This window comes from Neolamprologus multifasciatus, chromosome 18 (assembly GCF_963576455.1).
Source record: "Neolamprologus multifasciatus chromosome 18, fNeoMul1.2, whole genome shotgun sequence".
Lineage (NCBI taxonomy): Eukaryota > Metazoa > Chordata > Actinopteri > Cichliformes > Cichlidae > Neolamprologus > Neolamprologus multifasciatus.
The window spans coordinates 36105559-36124511 of NC_140456.1; the positions used below are offsets into that span (position 1 = coordinate 36105559).

At 42.1% G+C, this 18953-nt stretch overlaps 2 protein-coding genes across 3 annotated transcripts in view; both read right to left on the reverse strand.

The window, feature by feature from the left end:
* The window catches only part of LOC146498569 (uncharacterized), a 242972-nt gene that overhangs the window by 86481 nt on the left and 137538 nt on the right, over positions 1-18953 (reverse strand). The gene's annotated exons all lie outside the window — the stretch shown is intronic.
* LOC146498574 (phospholipid phosphatase-related protein type 4-like) overlaps positions 3912-18953 on the reverse strand; it is a 61039-nt gene continuing 45997 nt past the window's right edge. For both annotated transcript variants that reach the window (XM_085140016.1, XM_085140017.1), the window contains exons 7-11: positions 18688-18823; positions 15156-15384; positions 9690-10305; positions 8301-8454; positions 3912-7085 (exon numbers count right to left, since the gene is read on the reverse strand). In XM_085140016.1, the coding sequence (XP_084996142.1) occupies positions 6169-7085; positions 8301-8454; positions 9690-10305; positions 15156-15384; positions 18688-18823 (2052 nt within the window). In that variant the 3' untranslated portion in view covers positions 3912-6168. The remainder of the gene's footprint in view (positions 7086-8300; positions 8455-9689; positions 10306-15155; positions 15385-18687; positions 18824-18953) is intronic.

The window sequence follows — 18953 nt, forward strand, 5'->3', positions numbered from 1 at the left end:
ATGACACCCAGCTCTATCTGTCCATGAAGCCAGATGAAAAACTAGTTCATGCATTTATTACTTCCAGGCTGGACGACTGTAATTCATTATTATCAGGAAGTCCTAAAAACTCACTGAAAAGCCTTCAGCTGATCCAAAATGCTGCAGCAAGAGTCCTGACAGGGACTAGAAAGAGAGAACAGATTTCTCCTGTTTTGGCTTCCTGTTAAATCCAGAATTCAAAATCCTGCTCCTCACATACAAGGTCTTAAATAATCAGGCCCCATCTTATCTTAATGACCTTGTAGTACCATATCACCCTATTAGAGCACTTCGCTCTCGCTCTGCAGGCCTACTTGTTGTTCCTAGAGTATTTAAAAGTAGAATGGGAGGCAGAGCCTTCAGTTTTCAGGCCCCTCTTCTGTTGAAACCTACAACTAACCCTAAACAAGTTGCCTGGAGCAACCTGGGAGATGTGGTTAAAACTCTGTCTTTATTGACATTTTACAAACAAATATTTGTAGCAACCATGAAAATATTTAGTAATAAGTCAGATATGCACAACAAACGGTTACCAGTTGCATCAGGATTTGATAAAACAGGCTCTTCATTCAGCCAGAGACAATTTTGTTATATTTTTCTGGGGCAGGTCATAAGATGGCCTGTTACCACATTTTATTTAACTGTTAGACGTCAGTGGGATTGAAGCATCACAAGATGAATTTAACTGCAGCAACTGGTTTTGTGACTGACTTGTAACTCAAGTTTCATCAGATTTCCAACATGTGATAGTGTGAGACTCCTGTTTGTAGGTCATACTGACTTACAGGAGTGCACATGGCAGCAATCTGCCTCTGAAGTCTGACATCATTAGCTGTTTCCGGGTCCAAACTCAAACTGCGGCATCACTGAGAGTTACAAACTGTGTGGCTGCTCTACCAGGTGTCACAATAACGTTTAACATCCAGGAATCCATGAAAAAGGATTTATGAAGTTAGCAGGCAGTTAGCAGGCAGCTAGCTCACTAGCGTCCAAGTAAAGATGATACACCACGTTTTGGCTGAGGGATTTCTGAAACCCCTAACCCTATCACTTACAACATAGATGAAGACAAAAGACTAAACAACAGTGATGTTTGTAGAGTTACTGAAGTTGGGCTAGCTGCTATATAATGCTGGTGGCTAGCTACAGAGCTATGGTTATGATAACATAAGTGCATTAGTGAAGCTGGAGGATGAACACTAACTTTTTTCTCCTCTGATGGGCAGAGACAAATGTAATCACATGACAGGAACAAGATGCTGAAAACAGACCAAACTTCAGCCAGGAGACCATCTGAGATGATCCATCCCAGCACTACTGCTGGTCCCCAGCTTCATGCACACATTCTAGTCTTTCTTAGCCTACGAGTGATTCTTTTCTGTCCTGTTCACATATGTGGTGTCTGGTAAACCGTGAGCCGACGAGCTGTAGTTACATCACACGTTTAAAAACTGCAGATGAGCTAATAAAAACCCAGAGAGGCCGACAGTGATCACGGACTGTTTTTAGGGGCTCGTTCAGATTAAACAGAACAAGATCCAAAGCATTACAACACGTTAAAACGACAACAGCCTTAATGAACACAGTGTAGTTTGCACCTGGAAGCAGGCTTTATACGTCATCACTTAACAACCGGATGATAATTAGCAACAAAATTTACAAGCAGATATAAAAAATCACACACAATATAAAATATCTATACATTGTATCTATCAAGAGAGATTGAACAAAAAAAACCCCTACAATTATAAATAGTTATTAAATAGTTTCAGTTATGGGTAATTTACATTGTATCAAACATTTTTAGGACATAATTCCACCAGATGGGTAAATGAACACAGTGGATGTGTTGTGACCAGCAGGCCATACATCGTGTAACAACAGGCAGGATAGCGTAAGAAGGTTAGCCGTGTAGCTGTTAGCTGAAATACCTCCAACCCTGGTGTCCTTAGCTAATAACTGTTACTCCTCCCAAACCAAAGATCGCTGTGCACTGAAGACTCTGATAACACACCATGGTGACACACAGAGGTAAGCTCAAACTAACACTGTAAGGTTGCAACTTTGACATAAGTTGTGAGAAGCTTCAAATATTACTCTCAGTGAACACGATTAGTAACAGGTCATGTGAAACCATGCCTATTGATTCATAGTACTGAGCCACGTACCAACACTGGAGTGTATGCTGTAATTGCACTGTGCACCTACCCACAACATAAACTACACACTAAAGCAACACAGAGCTGAAAAACTGGCTTTGGTCTGCTCGGCTGTAATATTCAGTGCAAACACAGCATATTTGAACAGCACATACCATGGCCCACTATGGCTCTACAGAGATTTTATACTGTACTATAAATTAAGGCTGATGGTGCAAAAAAAGAAAAAACCCTTGTTGTTATATGAAGTTATTATTAGAACCAGAAATCTGCTCAGAGCATAAAGAGGAGCCTGGCAGCTGCTTCAGTGACAGTAATGATCAGCTGCAGGGACACTTGGCTTGTTGTTCTAGTTCTTGGGCTCACCATGACACCATGTGCACGATTGGCAGGGGGATTATCCACATCATTCCTGTATTATTCCATGTTATTTGAAACAATTTGTTCCAAATTACACTCCATCTGAGCATAGGTGCAGGTCGTTGTATGCTTCAGACTTTACTCTCAAAGTCATTCACCTTCATCACCTGACAACATGTGCTTTTCAGTATCATCATCCAAACTCCTCCAGTATCAAACTGTACATCGTAACAATGAGAAAATGAGAAGAAGTGTTTAGAAATATTCATATTAGAAATATACAAATGCTTAAAAAACCAGATGAGAATCATTTATGACATCCAGTCATAAGTTATGAAGATGCAGAATGACGTCCCTGCCAGAGCTTAATAAAACTCCAAATTGTCCTTCGAGCACAAATCATTCCTAAACCCATTTTTCTGTTCCACAACTATCTCAGCCTTTTTCACTCCATCCAAGCGACACACAAGTATAAAATGTTTAGGATGCAAACGTTCACTTTGAAATATTTGGGCTTTTGGGTTATTGGAGAGCCAAAACGGTTCTCCACCTGCACGGCTTCACATTAAACTGTTCTCTTTCCAGGTACGCAGAGATTAACATTACCGCTCACAGCATTGGTGTCAAACGCAGCTGAACTGGAATCACCTGCAGAGCACGAACCACAAACACGTCGGAACAATTCATGCGTGTTCTGGCTGTAGTTTCATACGTGTACGTCCACCATGCTTTCTCCCATTAACAGGACAAAGTTACCTGTAAACGTGTGACGCAGTAGAAAAAATGAATTTTTTTAAGCCTTAAAACTTCACCAAAACCTTCTGAGCTAAAAACACATGCATGCTCATCTACTGCTGCTTACCTAGAAACCTAGTTAACCTCCACTGCTGAAACGAGCTGCAGGGCTCAGTTAGTGGGAAATAGCCACCAGATTAAATCTTTCATAGAGACAAAACGATTAGCAGAAGAAAGAACTGATAGTAACTGCAGTCGAAGGACAACTCTAACCCTAACTCCAGGGAATCAGAACATATTTGTGTTCTTACTGAAGTCTTGGCGATCCAGAGACGAGGACAGTGATGTGCCCGTCAGTCAGCATGCAGTCTTTTATAGCTGCATCATTCACTGTGTTCACAAACACCATTTCACTTCTGATATTTCAATTGGCCCAAATAAACATGCATTTGTTAACAAGTGTCTCTTTAATGTGATGATGCTAGAACCCTCCACAACTTACACACCATTTCAAATTTACACAACATCTTCAGCTGGTCTCGAAAAAACAAAAACAACAAAAGCTGAAAAGAATTCAAACAAACGACCGAAACACAAAATGACTTCAGCGGAAACCATCAAACTAGTGCTTCTCGATCAGGGTACATTCAAGTTGTCTGTTGGTTGGGTAACAACTAAAAGTATCTTTCATATCAGTCCTCTGCCAAAACCTTCTGAGGTTCCCTCGTGATTCAAGCTCCTCTACTTCTGCCTTAGTTTGCCTTGCACTGATCTCCATTGTGCTTATGTGGTTAGCATGTCACAGATCTTTGACTGAAAGCAATTTATGCCAACTTTTATTTTGTTTTACTATATTACTAAAGCTCGCTTGACCATTTAAAAGCAGCTCGACAGGCCCAGTCTTTCCAGTAGCATCAAACGTTACCATTCACTGCACTGACAGCTGCAAGAAGCAAAGAAATACTGGAGCACAAGCAAACACGTACATAAAGTATATAGATATCTACACAGCACAGCAGCTGGAAACCACCGCACATGTTGGTGCTTTCTGAATGTTTTCACAATCCCAACGCCTCTTTGCTGTTTCTAGGCAGATTCTCATCGAGATAAACAAAGTAGAGTCCTGCACAAACACGTGGTATCTATGTGACTACAGCTACAGGACTTTTCTTTGATGGCACTTGGGCACAAAGTTTATTGAACAATGTAAACACTGGGTTAAGAAAATGTCTATTAAATATTCTTCTAACTGTCAATCTCTACATTTAAAAAGAAAACAACAACAAAAACATTTTTTCACTGACATCAATGACTGAGTGAAAAAAGTAATAATAATAATAATACTGTCTATACTCTATGAATTCACCCACACATGCAAATATTAAAGTATTTGAGAGTATGAGATAAAAACAAGTTTTCATTTCATATTTCCACAACTGCGAAACATTATAAAAAATAAATAATAAATGTGAACAGAGAGCAGGGAAAAAAGAATTTTTAAAACCTAATTTTAAAACCTTTCTCTGGTTTATTCCCAACGTTTTTTTAATCTTCAATAGTGGGTGATTTATTTGTAAAATAATATTATTGATGGAAATATTTTATCTTTTATCATTTATATGTTTTGAAAATAACATATATAATAAAATTACATTTGATTATTTTAATAGTTTGACCTTTTCCTGAAAATGTTATTTAAATTATGATATTAACATTTTAATTATACTGTACACTTTTTTCTTTTTAGTCTTTTTCTCTTAAAATATTCTGATTTCCTTTGAAAATGGAACAAAGTGGCATTTCACTTATATTTACTCCTTCTTCACTTTAAAGTACAAATTCTCACTGTTACTTCAGCGTGCGGGTATAATTATCTTTTTCATCATAAAACATTTTTTTATAAAACTTTATAACCGTTCCAACTTTATTCTGTAATGACTCCATGTTTCTCATAAAGCTGGGAAATCAAACTAAAGAACAGGAAACAGATGAGCTTCCTTTGTGCAGGCGATGCTGCGAGTGTCAGCACAACTACCACACAGTAAGAATCATTTATACACGGCGCACCAATAAAACACAGCATGAAAAAAGTGCTTGTTTTAGTATCTAAACACCATATATGCCCCTTATTGTTCTTATTCAACACAAACACAATACCACCATCAAATAAGATATATTGTTATTACCCAGCAGGGACTCTTTGCAGTCCAGACATAATTAAGACCGTGGATTTAATTTCCCCTGTGGCTGCCCACACTCTTATGTACAAACACAATCACAGTTATAGGCTTTGAATACAAATTTCCATCTAAGGGCATGTGGTTACGATGTTACCTGTGTGTGACAGAAACGTGGATGTGTAGAAACGTCACCCCTGTTTTAGCTGAGCTTTGCAGCCAGAGAGAAGTCATTAGTGTGAATCTGTCCTCACTGGCAGGGTAATAATACCAGCAGTTTATTTAATCTTATCTTTGTGCCTACGAAGCAAGTGCACTCAATTGATCAGATTTACAAAAGAAATGTCTGGCTTGTACAGCGATACGTGATAAAAATATGTAAATATGTAGTAAAGTAAGAAGAAATGTTGAACTCAGTCCAACCGACTCCTTGTATGTTGGAGCAAACTGGGAGCAGGCACGACTCGACGTCTGTGGCCTGTGAAGTCGATCTCTAACCTACTGCTAACAGAAGTTAATAAGCTGGACAAAAGTGGCCGTCTACTGTAGCCTGATTGGTCATTTGAGAACGTGTGAATGTCTTTTACCATCTCTGATTGGCTGCAGGTGGTAAGCAGATTGTTGTTCACATCCTCTCCAGAAATGTCCCGTTGGTCTAGACTGGTTTACTTGTTTTTGTAATTGTAGTTATCGATGGATGACTCACACTGAACATGCTATTCTTTATAGGCCAGCCCAAAAGTAGGCGGGGGAGTGTGAGTCAGGATTGGGCGGGGTAAAGTAGGGGGAGGGGTGGGGCTTGGACGCCCAAACACTCCCTGCAGCTGCCTGTTGGGGTGGTTGGGGTGGTTGGGGTGAATCGGGTTCTCTTGAAAGCTTCGCAGGTTTTCGTGAAAGCGGTTGCTGCTTTCGTTGTCAAGGCGGTTGCCGTCGTCACAAAGGCGGTGGTTGCTGTGGAATTCAGGGGTGGGCCCTCGATCCTGGACGTGGACCATGTTGCTGCTGCTCTTCCTTCTCAAGGTGGATTCACGGCTGGACGAGGCCACCGACTGGCAGTCCGAGCCGCCATCACTGCTGGCAGCTGTCGCCTCCACTGGTGTAACCCTGATAGTGGTGACTGCTTGAGGGTGGGGGTGGAAGGGAGGAGCAAAGGTGGCAGTGGGTGTGAACGGCATGTTCGAGTTGTTAGGAGGAGGATTAAAGTTTGGGTTGTTAAAACTGGGATTATTGGGATTGTTAGGATTAAAACTGAGGTGCTGGTAGTTGTTGGGGTTATTTGGATGTAAGGGATGTAACGGGTGCACAACATGTGGATGGCTGGTGTAGACTCCTCCTCCTCCCATTCCACTGCCCCCTGCGTCCCCGCCCCCATCGCTCTCCATTTCTGTCCCCATCACACTCCTCCTCCCATCCACCGATCCACCGTCCTTCAGTGAGTCGCAGCTGTCCGTGTGTCTGTTCAGGTCATTGAGGTTGAAAGCCGACTGCCGAAGGGAAGCTCTTTGTTCTGGTGGTCTCCATCGCCAGGAGCCACTCCCATCAGTGCTCGGAGGTTTCACTATGGGTTTGTTGGATCTGGACTCTGGGTGGGCTTCAACACGAACGATACTCCCAGTTCTCTCCAAGCCTCCCCCTAGAAGAGCAAGCAAGTGTTCAGCGAAATGAATCATCAACAAGCATGTGAGTACAAGCCAGAAAAGTATGAACAGCAGAATATGTTCCTGTAGGTTCTTACAGGACGCACCGGCCCAACGATGTGTCAAAGTTTCCTTTTGTTAGAAACAATCCTGAGAACTTTACATTTGTTCCAGCTCCTAACAACAGGGCTATGGTCACTGATTTCTAGGAGTGGGTTTAAAAACAAAACAATTTCCCGATTCAAATTGATTTTAGTTTGAATGATGCGAAATCGATTCATTAAATCCTGAATCAATTTTTAAATCATGTAAAAATCCAATATAAATATATGATACAATATAAATGTATTTTGCCAGAAACAGCAGAATTTCAGTGTAAAGCTCACAAAACGATGTCAACAACCACCAAAGAGCTAAAACACCAAACGATTAACGAGCAGGTAAACGGAGTCTGCAGAAAGATGTGAACACAAAGAGCGACGGCACGAGCACGCCGTCGGTGCTGGAAGCCGACAGCTCACTGACTCTGATGCTGCAGGTTTCGTCACGCAACAAAAGAAGATCCAAACTATGCTTCATGTTTGATAAACATCGTCATGAATTTTTAAATTCATTTTTAAACCCACCCCTAACTAACAAAGTGAGTCTCAAACCAGCCAACCGAAAAAGTCGTATTCATGGGTTCAGATCCTAAAGTCATGCCGTTACACAGTTAGGGTCAGAGCCAGGGTGCTACACACAGTTTTAGTCTGCTTATCTATGTTATACTGTACTTAATTCTGTGTTATTCTTTTTGTAGCTTGTTTATTTTATTTTATAAATATCACCTTCTCTTCCTTTTTAACCCATAGCTTGAGGATTTGGTTCATCAGCACTCTAAACGTGTCCTGTTTCTTTTAAATTTGGTTAGACCCAAATGGAAACTCTCAGCAAAAAAGCTCAAATCCCAAAATGCATTGTGGGATTTCATTTGGAGGCTTTTAAACACTTTAAATATCAAATGAAAAACGGTCCAAACTTCACACAGCGTCTCCAAACTAGGACCTGGGGAGGTTAAAGCTGCTGCTGGGACCAAAATCCAAATGAGTTTACATTTAAAATGTTTCAGTTTCACATGTTGTCTTGTTTTCAATTAAAAGTAGAGCTTGGATGATTTACGAGTCATTGTGTTTCACTGATGAGCAGTCGGCTGAGCTATTAGAAGTACAGACCTCCTCCCACGGCTCCAGTGGTGGAAGCGGGTGGAGATGGATCCTGGTCTGTCAGGGCTCGGTACCGAATGGATCCGGTGCAACTGACAGTGCTGCCACCATCCTCTGACCGAGGAGAGTGAAGCAGACCCTGTTGTTTAGATAAGGCTATGACCTGGAACATAAGAGACAGGCAGGTAAGTGTTTTTGGGTCTGAGAAGCACGACTGTGTCAGCTTCTCAGCAGCCTCGGCTCTCATGATGCGACACACCAGCACTGTAATAAAGCTCTGTTACGTTTTTTAAACCAATGAGGAATCCATGTGACAGCTTTACAAACTGGAGCTTTTTGTTTCCCTTATAAGACAACTCAAGTATCAAACTGAAGGTTTAAAGATTGTTGGAAAACAAGAAACTACATTAACTGTTCTGGTCAAAGATGACGACCAGTGTTTTTGATGGAGCTCTCTTTATATCTTTTCATGTTGTCGTAGTTATCATTCATGTAGCACAAATGTTATTCAAACATGTAAGCACAAAGAAACCAGTAAATGCAGAGTGCTGCATGCTGTGAATATGTGGAGTGTGATACTTTCTGTTTACTTTGGTATTTGTTGTTTGATTGAGTGTGTAACACAGACAAACAGGGTTATAGTGGAAAAAGAAGCCAGTTTGTCCTCATTATTGGGTTTCTTATTTAAATCAAACGATTTTGTTTTTTCTGAACACAGGCTGCTGCCGTTCTTTCAATCGCTGCATTTGGACGCAGTCTGAGGAGGGCGCCGTTAAAACAGCGCTATTATATTTTCTGTTGACTGCTTCTCTTCAACCAACATTATTAGCAAACTTACTCATGGACAAATAAATGAATAAATCGCTCTTGTAAAACCAATTGGTGAAAAGCTCAGCCTGTTGTCGATATATTCGTCCAGTCGCCCAACCTTAGTGAAGACCTTACAGTGTACAGAAAGTTCCCCTTGGAGCAAGCACACGGTGAAAACGTGACGACTCTCTGTGCTCTCAGAGAAGCTCTGTGTGCCTCCAGACAATAAGTGTGCCAATAATACAGGATGGGGGCTGGTTCAGGGCACCCCAGGCATCATCTGCAGAAGATTCAATTCAATTTTATTTATATAGCGCCAAATCACAACAAAAGTTGCCTCAAGGCGCTTCATAGATACAGAGAAAAACCCAACAATCATATGACCCCCTATGAGCAGCACTTTGGTGACAGTGGGAAGGAAAAACTCCCTTTTAACAGGAAGAAACCTCCAGCAGAACCAGGCTCAGGGAGGGGCGGGGCCATCTGCTGTGATTGGTTGGGGTGAGAGAAGAAAGACAGGATAAAGACATGCTGTGGAAGCCAATGAAGGGAAGCCAAAACAGGAGAATCTGAAAAGAAGTTACAAACCTGCATGAGACGTGGCTGTCCTCCAGCACTGAGAGGCCTGCAAGGGATGGTGGTCTTCTCCGTCACTCTCAGCCACTTTTCCCTCACTGACCCACCCCCGTCCATGATGCTGTCCTCGGATTCACTCTCCTGATCCTTGCTGGTGGGGTTTTCCTCCTCTGGGATATGAACTAGCTGAGAGGATCCAGGTCGGGACTGGATGGATACTCTGGCCCCACCGGTCACTGCAGCGCTCCCATTATGGGACAGATGATTATGATTGGCCATAGGAACAGAGCTAGCTGCTAGTTTCATGTACTGAACTGGGATGTGCGCCCCAGCACGCAGCTCAGCTTCCTGGCCTGCGGCTATAGGCAGGTGTGTTCCACCACGGAGCTCCACCTCCAGACCCATGGCAGACGGCTCAGAGGAGCAGCGCAGCTCCATGTTCCTCTGAGGAGACGAAGAGGAGGCTGGCCTTATACCGTCTATCACCTGCAGAGACAGCTTCCTGTTGTCGTTCTTGTTCTTCCATTGGCTGAGCAGCTGTTTGGACCGGGTTGAGTCCATCGAGGCGTGGATGGAAGCGTGGCGGCGTGGAATACGACCTTCCTCCAGCGAGGAACCTCCGTGGGATCTGAAGAGAAAGATAAAGACACTATGAGAAGAAAGAAAAGAGTGACAGCACTGAGTCATGATCTTCACAAATGACTCATTGATTTTGGTAAATATGATTGTTCTGTCAAATTCATAAACTGAAAGCACAAATGACCAGGTAGCGTTCTGGTAGAGCAGCCTTCGTTATCTTTGTGCCCATGAACATTTCCAAACATGTTATAGTGTTTAAAGTCTGGACATTTCTAATATAACACAGCATCATAATTTAATTTGAAACAACCCCCACCAAAAGAATAATAATTCAGCCCTGTATGGATACTCAGAGGACAGGAACCTGGGGACTGGCATTCATGTCACGCACGATCTGATATCCTCGTGTTGGTGTTGTTCCCAGATCATCATACTAAAGGTTGTTCCAGGATCAACATTGCAAGTGACCAATCAGAATGTTGTGATGTCATACTTTTGCAACTTCGGGAAAAACCGGCGTAAAACAAAAAACTGTACTTAAGCTGCGAGAAACCGCCTGTCCACCGATCAACGGACCCTGACCCTGACCCTTTAATAAACGCTAAGCAGAATTGATATTGTCCTTGCAACATTGGAATTTCATAAATGCACGAATGGGTTGGTGCGCAAAAGAATAACGTCACAATAATGTGATTGGTCACTTGCAATGTTGAACCTGGAACAACATTTTCATGATGATCTGGGAACAACACCAACACGACGATATCAGATCATCCTTCATGTCACTGTCCAGCGGCAGCCCCAGTCTCCCCAGTAGGACGATGTACTGGATGCTGAGGTTACTGGTTCCACTGTATCTGACAGAACATCCAGAGAGGAGAACAGCAGCGTGAGCCACATAACAGGGAACATGCAGAGGTCCTGCATGCAGCTGTTCTTCATGTTGTGCATGTGGCTCTTGTGTTTCTGTGGCGCTCTGTGGCTCTTACTAGCTCTGTTTCTGGGGCTCAGTATTTAGGGTTAGGTATTTACTAACCCTAACCAGTTAGGTTACTGGTTAGGTTAGCAGTGTTTCTGCTGCGTTTTGACTGACTTTTTGCTGTTCTGAGGTCAGTAGGAAAAATGAGAGTCATAAAGAATCAAATGATTTTTTGTTGTGCAACAAGCAAGTAAGGAGCAGGCATCAAATTGTTCTGACTGCTTTCTGCCCCGAGTACAGAATGGCAGTGAAAGCATTTTAAATGAAGTTAGCTCAGGAAGTAACACACTCGTCTGAAGGCCACAGCTTCTCCTTCTGCACCACCTTAACCCCGAAGATCAACCCTGCAAGCGATACTGTCATGGTCCTGGGCCATGTTGGCCCAGTATTCTTAGTTTTCGTGTGTTTTGTTCTTTATTTATGCCTTTAGGTTCCTAGGTTGTTTAGTTAAGATGTTCCTTATTTGGTTACCCTCTGTGTGCCCCTCTGTGTATCTGTGAGCCCTCGTCTCCCCTCCTTGTGTTTCATTCAATGTTTTCCCCAGCCCGTTATGTCTCTCTCTCCTCCTGTCTGAACCTCTGTGTACTTCCTGTTTTACTTTGACAGTCTCTCGTCAGTGTGTGTCATGTTGTGTTCACTCCTGCCCTGTCTTGTTACGATTATCTGTGTGAGCTGTGTTCCCCGTGTGCTCCCACTTCCCTCGTTTACCCTCTGTGCATTTATGTCCACGTCTCCCTCATTTAGTTTTTCCCAGTTTAGTTTTGTATTACTTGTGATCTGTCTTTCCAGCAATAAAGCTGTGCTCTCTGAGTTTATTCCCCGTGTCCCCGTGAGTTTTGCGTTTGGGTCCTCTCCTGCCTGCCACACAGCCTAATCTTGACAGATACGGCTGCACAGCAAGCCTGTGTAGAAATGTAAGGAAAGTACAGATTTTTGCCTAAATATAGGGAGTAAAAGTAACGTTTGCAGAAAATATATACTCCAGGACATGTACCTGACAATTCTACTTAAGTACAGCAACAAAGTATTTGTACTTTTTCCCAGCTCTACTCAGGCGCTGCTTTGGACTGTCCTGCTAACACTGTTGGGTTTGAGTCTGTCTCCCTTTGTCTCCCTGTCCATCTACACTGTCTCTGTCCAATAAAGGCTAAAAATGGCCTTTTTGTGTTTGAGCCGTCTGTCTTCAAACATCCTGTGCCTCAGGGGATCTTTGTTTTTACAGACACAAACATTAGATCCTGCTTTTGTTTGTTCTTGTTACCACGGGGACGTCATCTATTAGTCAGTCACTCAAATGCTTGTTTGTGCATGTATAAATCTATAAAGTGAAACAGCTACACCGCTCCATCAGAGAGCCTTTTTGCACCATCGTCCCTGCTCCACAGTCGTTCTGTCCAAGTCGTTTCCAAACCTTCTCAGTTGCACCACACAAACTGTCAGGCTCCTTCCACACATCAACAGACAATTTTGTCACCTCTGAAATCCCTCTGCTGTTTCTGTCATTGCACACTGCCGTGGTAACAAAGGCACTCAATATTCCAACTACATGCATTCACACAATAACAAAAACACACACACGTATGTACTGGATACTGTATTTCACGTCTCAGTGTGTACTCAGTGGACTCTGTGAGCTAAGACTGCTCAATAAAGACGGCGGCTGAAAGAAGTGTTCACTCATCTGCACATAAAACACACTTTGTCCTCCTCTTCTCTTATAAACACAACAAGAACTTACTGTTTTACTCCTACAGCATAATCTAGTCTGTTCATACGCTCAGTGAATGCCAATGACTGCACGCTGCCCAACGGCGTCCCTGCAGAGGTCCTGCTCCATCACAGTTAACCTGTTAACAGCCACCGCCAACGCTACATCCAGAAAAGGCAAAGAGCAATGGCAGCATTAAACTCATTCAATTTTTTACTTACATTTTCCATTCTGTTCACCTATTTCCAGATTCAGTGTTACCCGGATGAACGCCTTGATCTTTGGGTTTTTCACATCTGCAGATCAGACAGATCTCTCTGAACACATCTCTCTAGCTGCAGTGTGTGAAAAACAGGCTATTAATTACTGATGTACGAGGGCTGAATACAAAGAACTGGTGTTGCAGTGCTTCCATGTTTGTTCTTCCCAAATCTCCCACTGTTTGCTTGGGAAAAACGATGATCTTCCAGGTAGCCTACCGAGATCATTAAACATTATATGATCCTCTATCTTCAAATTGTAAAGCAGCATCAAACATGTGTTCAGAATACTTGCAGAGTTTATTAGAAAGTTAATATAAATCCTGTTGCCAGAATAAATGACCTACATTGAGTCATGAAAGCTTTCCTCTCTCCATTTTTCCTCTGAACATTCAGGACCTGGAAACGATACTCAGCCATTCTCTGAGTATCAGAGTCGTATTCTTGTAGCTCCAACTTACATCAGTGAACTTCTTCTTTCTTATCACCCCAGCAGGTCCCTGAGGTCTTGTGACCAGGGGTTGCTGGTTGTCCAGCATACAAGGTTAAAAATAGGGATGCAACAATACCAATTTTTTCAAACCGATACGATACCGATACTTGGATCTGAGTACTTGCCGATACAGAGTACAAAAACCGATACTTCTACCACACACACACACACAAATACAATGAAATGGAAGACAGATTTTATTTTATTCTCTGCCGATAAAAAAATAAAATCTTAATAAAAATGACCACAAAAAAATTTCAAGTGAAAAATAAGCACTTCTGTTAAATTATTGCAGAGTCTCCACATTGTAATTTTACAAAATATCACTGAACTATTGGCACTGTCTCGAGCTTTCAGAATAATAAATAAACACTTCTGTTTGGAATAAAATAAATACAAATTAGGTTTGAGAATAAAATAAACTTTTAAATTATTGCAGTGTCCATATTGTAAACAAACAAACAAAATAATTATTATTAAATAAATAATAAAATATAAAAAATTATAAAATAAATAATAAATAAAATAATAATTGGCCCCCTAGTGGCCAATCTAAAAAACTACAACAGAAATGACAAGCCACCCTCTGACTAATGAAATAAGTTGGTATCGGTTCATGGTATCGGTTAACTTTTACGAGTATGAGTACACACACATTTTACAGTATCGGCCCCAATACCCGATACCAGTATCGGTATCGGTATATCCCTAGTTAAAAACAAAAGGTGACAGAGCGTCAGCGGCTCCCAGACTCTGGAGCTCGCTCCCTTTGAGTTTGAGATCTGTGGACTCAGTCGTGTCTTTTAAAAATCTGTTTAAACTCGCTTTTGGTTGATATTGTTTTGTTTTAGATGTTATTGTCTGTTTTCTGCCTCTGTAAAGCACTTCGTGATTTTATCTTGAAAGGTGCTATATAAATAACATTTTACTTTACTTATTAAAAACCTCCACCGGGCACATGATTGTATAAAGTGGAAGATTCAAAAATACTGGCGACCACCACTGCTTCCCTCAGCCTTCTAGACAACATGGTATCAATTTGCTACGTTTCCTTGTTTTCAAGTTATCACATTGACAAGATTTCCAGGAAACGTGACCTGAGACGTTGAAGTCGATGACACCCACCCCCCCGAACGTTGTCGAGGTGGTGACAATGACCCATCAGCCGCATATTGCCCATCAACACTCCCTCAACATGAAACTACATTAGGTTTCCCAATCATTGCCATTATTCCACGGTTTATAAAGATCCAAAGATCATGGCTCGAGAACCTGCAGACAGCTGGTCTTTGTCTGCAGCTCCTTACTTTCCAGAATCTCTAAAACAGACAATTATACTTGCTGGAAAAAATTAATGAAAACATGGATAAAATAAACACGATATCTTTTCAACTAAAACAATAAAAAATTAGATATTCCAAAGTGCAGCTATGACTATGGACTCATTAAAAACAGCTACCTTGGCAGTGTGCTGCTGCTGAAGGTCATCATGTTGTCACGGTTGCCTAACGGACTGGACGGACTTATCACCTCCACTTCAGCACTGGCTCTCTTCAAATTGCTCATAGACGGCTCTCGACAGGAGGCGCTACGCGTTAGCATGGGTCCTGTTTGCTCTGGGACTAAGGGGTGGGAAGAAGTCCTTGTGATAATAGGTTCTGGTTGGCTGGGACCCAGTGTGTGGTGGCCTATCAGAAGACAACAAAGCCAAGGCAAACATTAATAACAGGTTAGAAAGGGAGTCTCTAAGGTGAAGCCACAGAAGTGTCAGGTGTCACAGCCAGCAGCTCCTCTGTTTCAGAAACACTGGCTCTCAGGCTTTGTGACCACATTAAACACTTTCATGTCGAGGTTATGGTCTCATTTGCCAGTTTCAGGTCATGCTGAAAATGAAATGATGTTCAGTGTGTAAGTTATGATTCCTTTTAGAGCAGGTGAAACCAGTCTATGCTTTTGGTTCTTGACTTTTCATTCACAAATCACGAGCCGATGATTGTGGAGTGTCTCGCATTTTCAAAGTTTGATACGACATCTGGTTTAAAAATAGCTAAGATCATGAAAATGTTCATAGCTTCATAAGTGCACATAACCAACCAACAGGTGACATCACAGTGTTCAGGTAAGTATTTCATAGACATCTGGATGCACGCTCAATCATCCAGGTAAGAAAATCTCCAAACGTTGTTCTGTTCATCTGGACGTTTTCAGTGGAAACGTTTCGTCATCATCAGGTGACGTCTTCAGTCTCAGCTGACTGCAGGTTCCAATCTTATAAACAGGACATTTGCATAATGACTGAAACAGCCCAGTGAAGGAACAATGGGCTGGGAGGTCAGTTTATAATCATCAATATGTAAATTCTCATGGCCATTGATCAACAACCTCTGATCAATAACCACGAGTCCCATTCACAGAGAGTTGGGGAATGGCTGCAATCACAGCATTGTAAGATGGTGACAGATGTACCCTTAGGCCCCTCCTCGATTCAGAGATGGTCTTTCCCTTTTCACGTAATAGGCCTCCTTGACTCCGCCCTCAAACCAGCGTTCCTCCCTGTCCAGGATGTTACATCCTCATCATTGAAAGAGTGTCCACTGGCCTGTAGGTGTGAACAGACTGCAGAGTCCTGACGAGGTGGCTCTTCTGTGTTGTAGCCAGAGGTTGTTTGGTTTCCCCGATGTATAAATCCTGCCAATCCTCTTGCACTTAACAGCGTACACTATGTTACTCTGTTTGTGTCGGGGACCCGATCCTTGGGGTGGACCCATTTTTGGCGCAGCGTGTTTTGGGGTTTCTACAGGTTTTCTCTTAGGCAGCAGTTGTCCTTCTCTCCTGGATCAGCTGGAGCTTTCTTTAGGAGCCTTTCCAGCTTTGACAAAAGTCCAGCTGGGATAACCACATTTACTCAGGACCTTCTTGATGTTCTTCTGCTTCCCTGGCTGCTGTGTCAGTGGGGATGGTGTTCGCTCTGTGTTGTAGCGTCCTGATGACGCCCAGTTTGTGCTCCAGCGGATGATGAGAGTCAAACCTTAAATACTGATCTGTTTGTGTAGGTTTACGGTACACTTTTAGATGTCCCCCATTACTGATGGAAATCTCACAGTCTAAGAGTGGCAGGTTAGCCTTCTTAGACAAGCTTTTAAACCCCAAAACACGCTGCGCCAAAAACTGGTCCACCCCAAGGATCGGGTCCCCCGACACAAACAGAGTAACATAGTGTAGCTGTTAAGTGCAGGAGGATTGGCAGGATTTATACATCGGGGAAACCAAACAACCTCTGGCTACAACACAGAAGAGCCACCTCGTCAGGACTCTGCAGTCTTTACACCTACAGGCCAGTGGACACTCTTTCAATGATGATGTAACATCCTGGACAGGGAAGGTTAAGGAACTGACCTCCCAGCCCATTGTTCCTTCACTGGGCTGGTTTCAGTCATTATGCAAATGTGCTGTTTATAAGATTGAAACCTGCAGTCAGCTGAGACTGAAGACGTCACTTGGACGAGTGACAAAACGTTTCTCCCACTGAAAACGTCCAGATGAACAGAATCAACTTTTGGAGATATTTCATAGACAGTTCATGACGTTGAGCTCAAGTGCAATCATAACAGATCAGCTGATCTCAGTGCCAGCCCACATCAGCTGATAATGTGCTGGGCGTGGCCACAGTTGCTGCACATCTTCCAATCCACCTCCACCCACAGCTTTATTTCATATTTGTAATAGCCCACATGGAAAAGAAATAGTAAAAACTTATAAAAGACTTGCATCAGATGTGACCTACTTCATATAGTGAATCATATCAGGCTTATATGATTCACTATATGAAAGTGGCCACTTTCTCATTACTTTCATATATTGTTTTAGTAAGTATCCAAAACATACAAGTTTCATTATATAATTTTTCAAGGGATCTTATATCTGTTTTCACTCTTGTATGCTTTTCATACAAGTTTCACACAAGACAGAAACAAACTTTATAAGATTAATATAAATCTTTTCCATACGGGAGACCAAGGCTGCTGGGGGCTTCCCATGAGTATTTCTTCTTCACTATCTGCTTTTACATAACTCTGCATTTAATCCTTACTTATTATTCATCTCTGACTTTCTTCCAAAGTGTGTATTTAATTCTGTCTTCCTCCCATCACCCCCAACCAGGCCGCCCCTCCCTGAGCCTGGTTCTGCCGGAGGTTTTTCCTGTTAAAAGGGAGTTTTTCCTTCCCACTGTCTCCAAGTGCTTGCTCAAAAGTGGTAATTTAATTGCCTTGTTGTCGGGCCTGCCTTACAATATAAAGCGTCCTGAGGCGACTGCTGTTGTGATTTGAACTGAACTGATTGAAATCACACCACTAAATATGAATTAGTGCAGTCGGTAACTACAGCAGTGCTTTCTGATTAGGAGCTCACTTACATTAGCCAGTCTTCATTATAAATGGCAGCAATCGAGATTCACATTTCAACACATGAATTATTAAAAAAAAGATGAATATTTAAATTCGGAGGAGTCGACTGACTACAGTGGTCCTGAGAATACTACTCGACAACAACAGTTGTATCAAGAGACCTTTCAGCTGATCAACTTTAGGAATAGTGTGACATTTAAACATCATATTACCCACTTAATAAAATCTGACATTTGAGATTTTGACAAAGAGCAGTATTTTCATGCTCACTGGATATACATAACTCTTTTGCCTATAATTATCAATCACAGCAGAATAACGAAGAAAATTAATCTCAATCGAGCAAAAATGCCAAAGATTTTCCAGTTCTAGCTTCTTGAAAGTCATACTGTGAGCTTTTTCATGAGTTACAAGTATTTCACACTGAATTAAGGCCCAGGATCACACTTGTTAGGACTGGGCTGAACCCCGAGAGCCCCTCAGATCAAAAACAGTTGTTAAGAACATTCTTTCTGGAAACAATGTTACTAATCGACATGTCAGGATGATGTAACCTGTAATTTAAAGTAGCAGGCGTAGCTTTACCTTGGTGGCTGTTGCCAATTGCTGACTGGCTGACATTGGGCAAGGAGGAGAGGGGTGGCTCTCTCAGTATGGGGGCAGGTTGTCTACTCCTGGAGCAATCTTCACTAGGCTGGAAATTCCCCACGGCATACACACCCTGCATCCAAACACACTGACAGCAATGAGAAGCATGTAGCTAACACAGAACCTTTTGAATATTGAACCAACGAGATTTTCAGTCTGTATGTTTAAAATTAAAAAATAGCAACATCAAAAAAAAAACGATT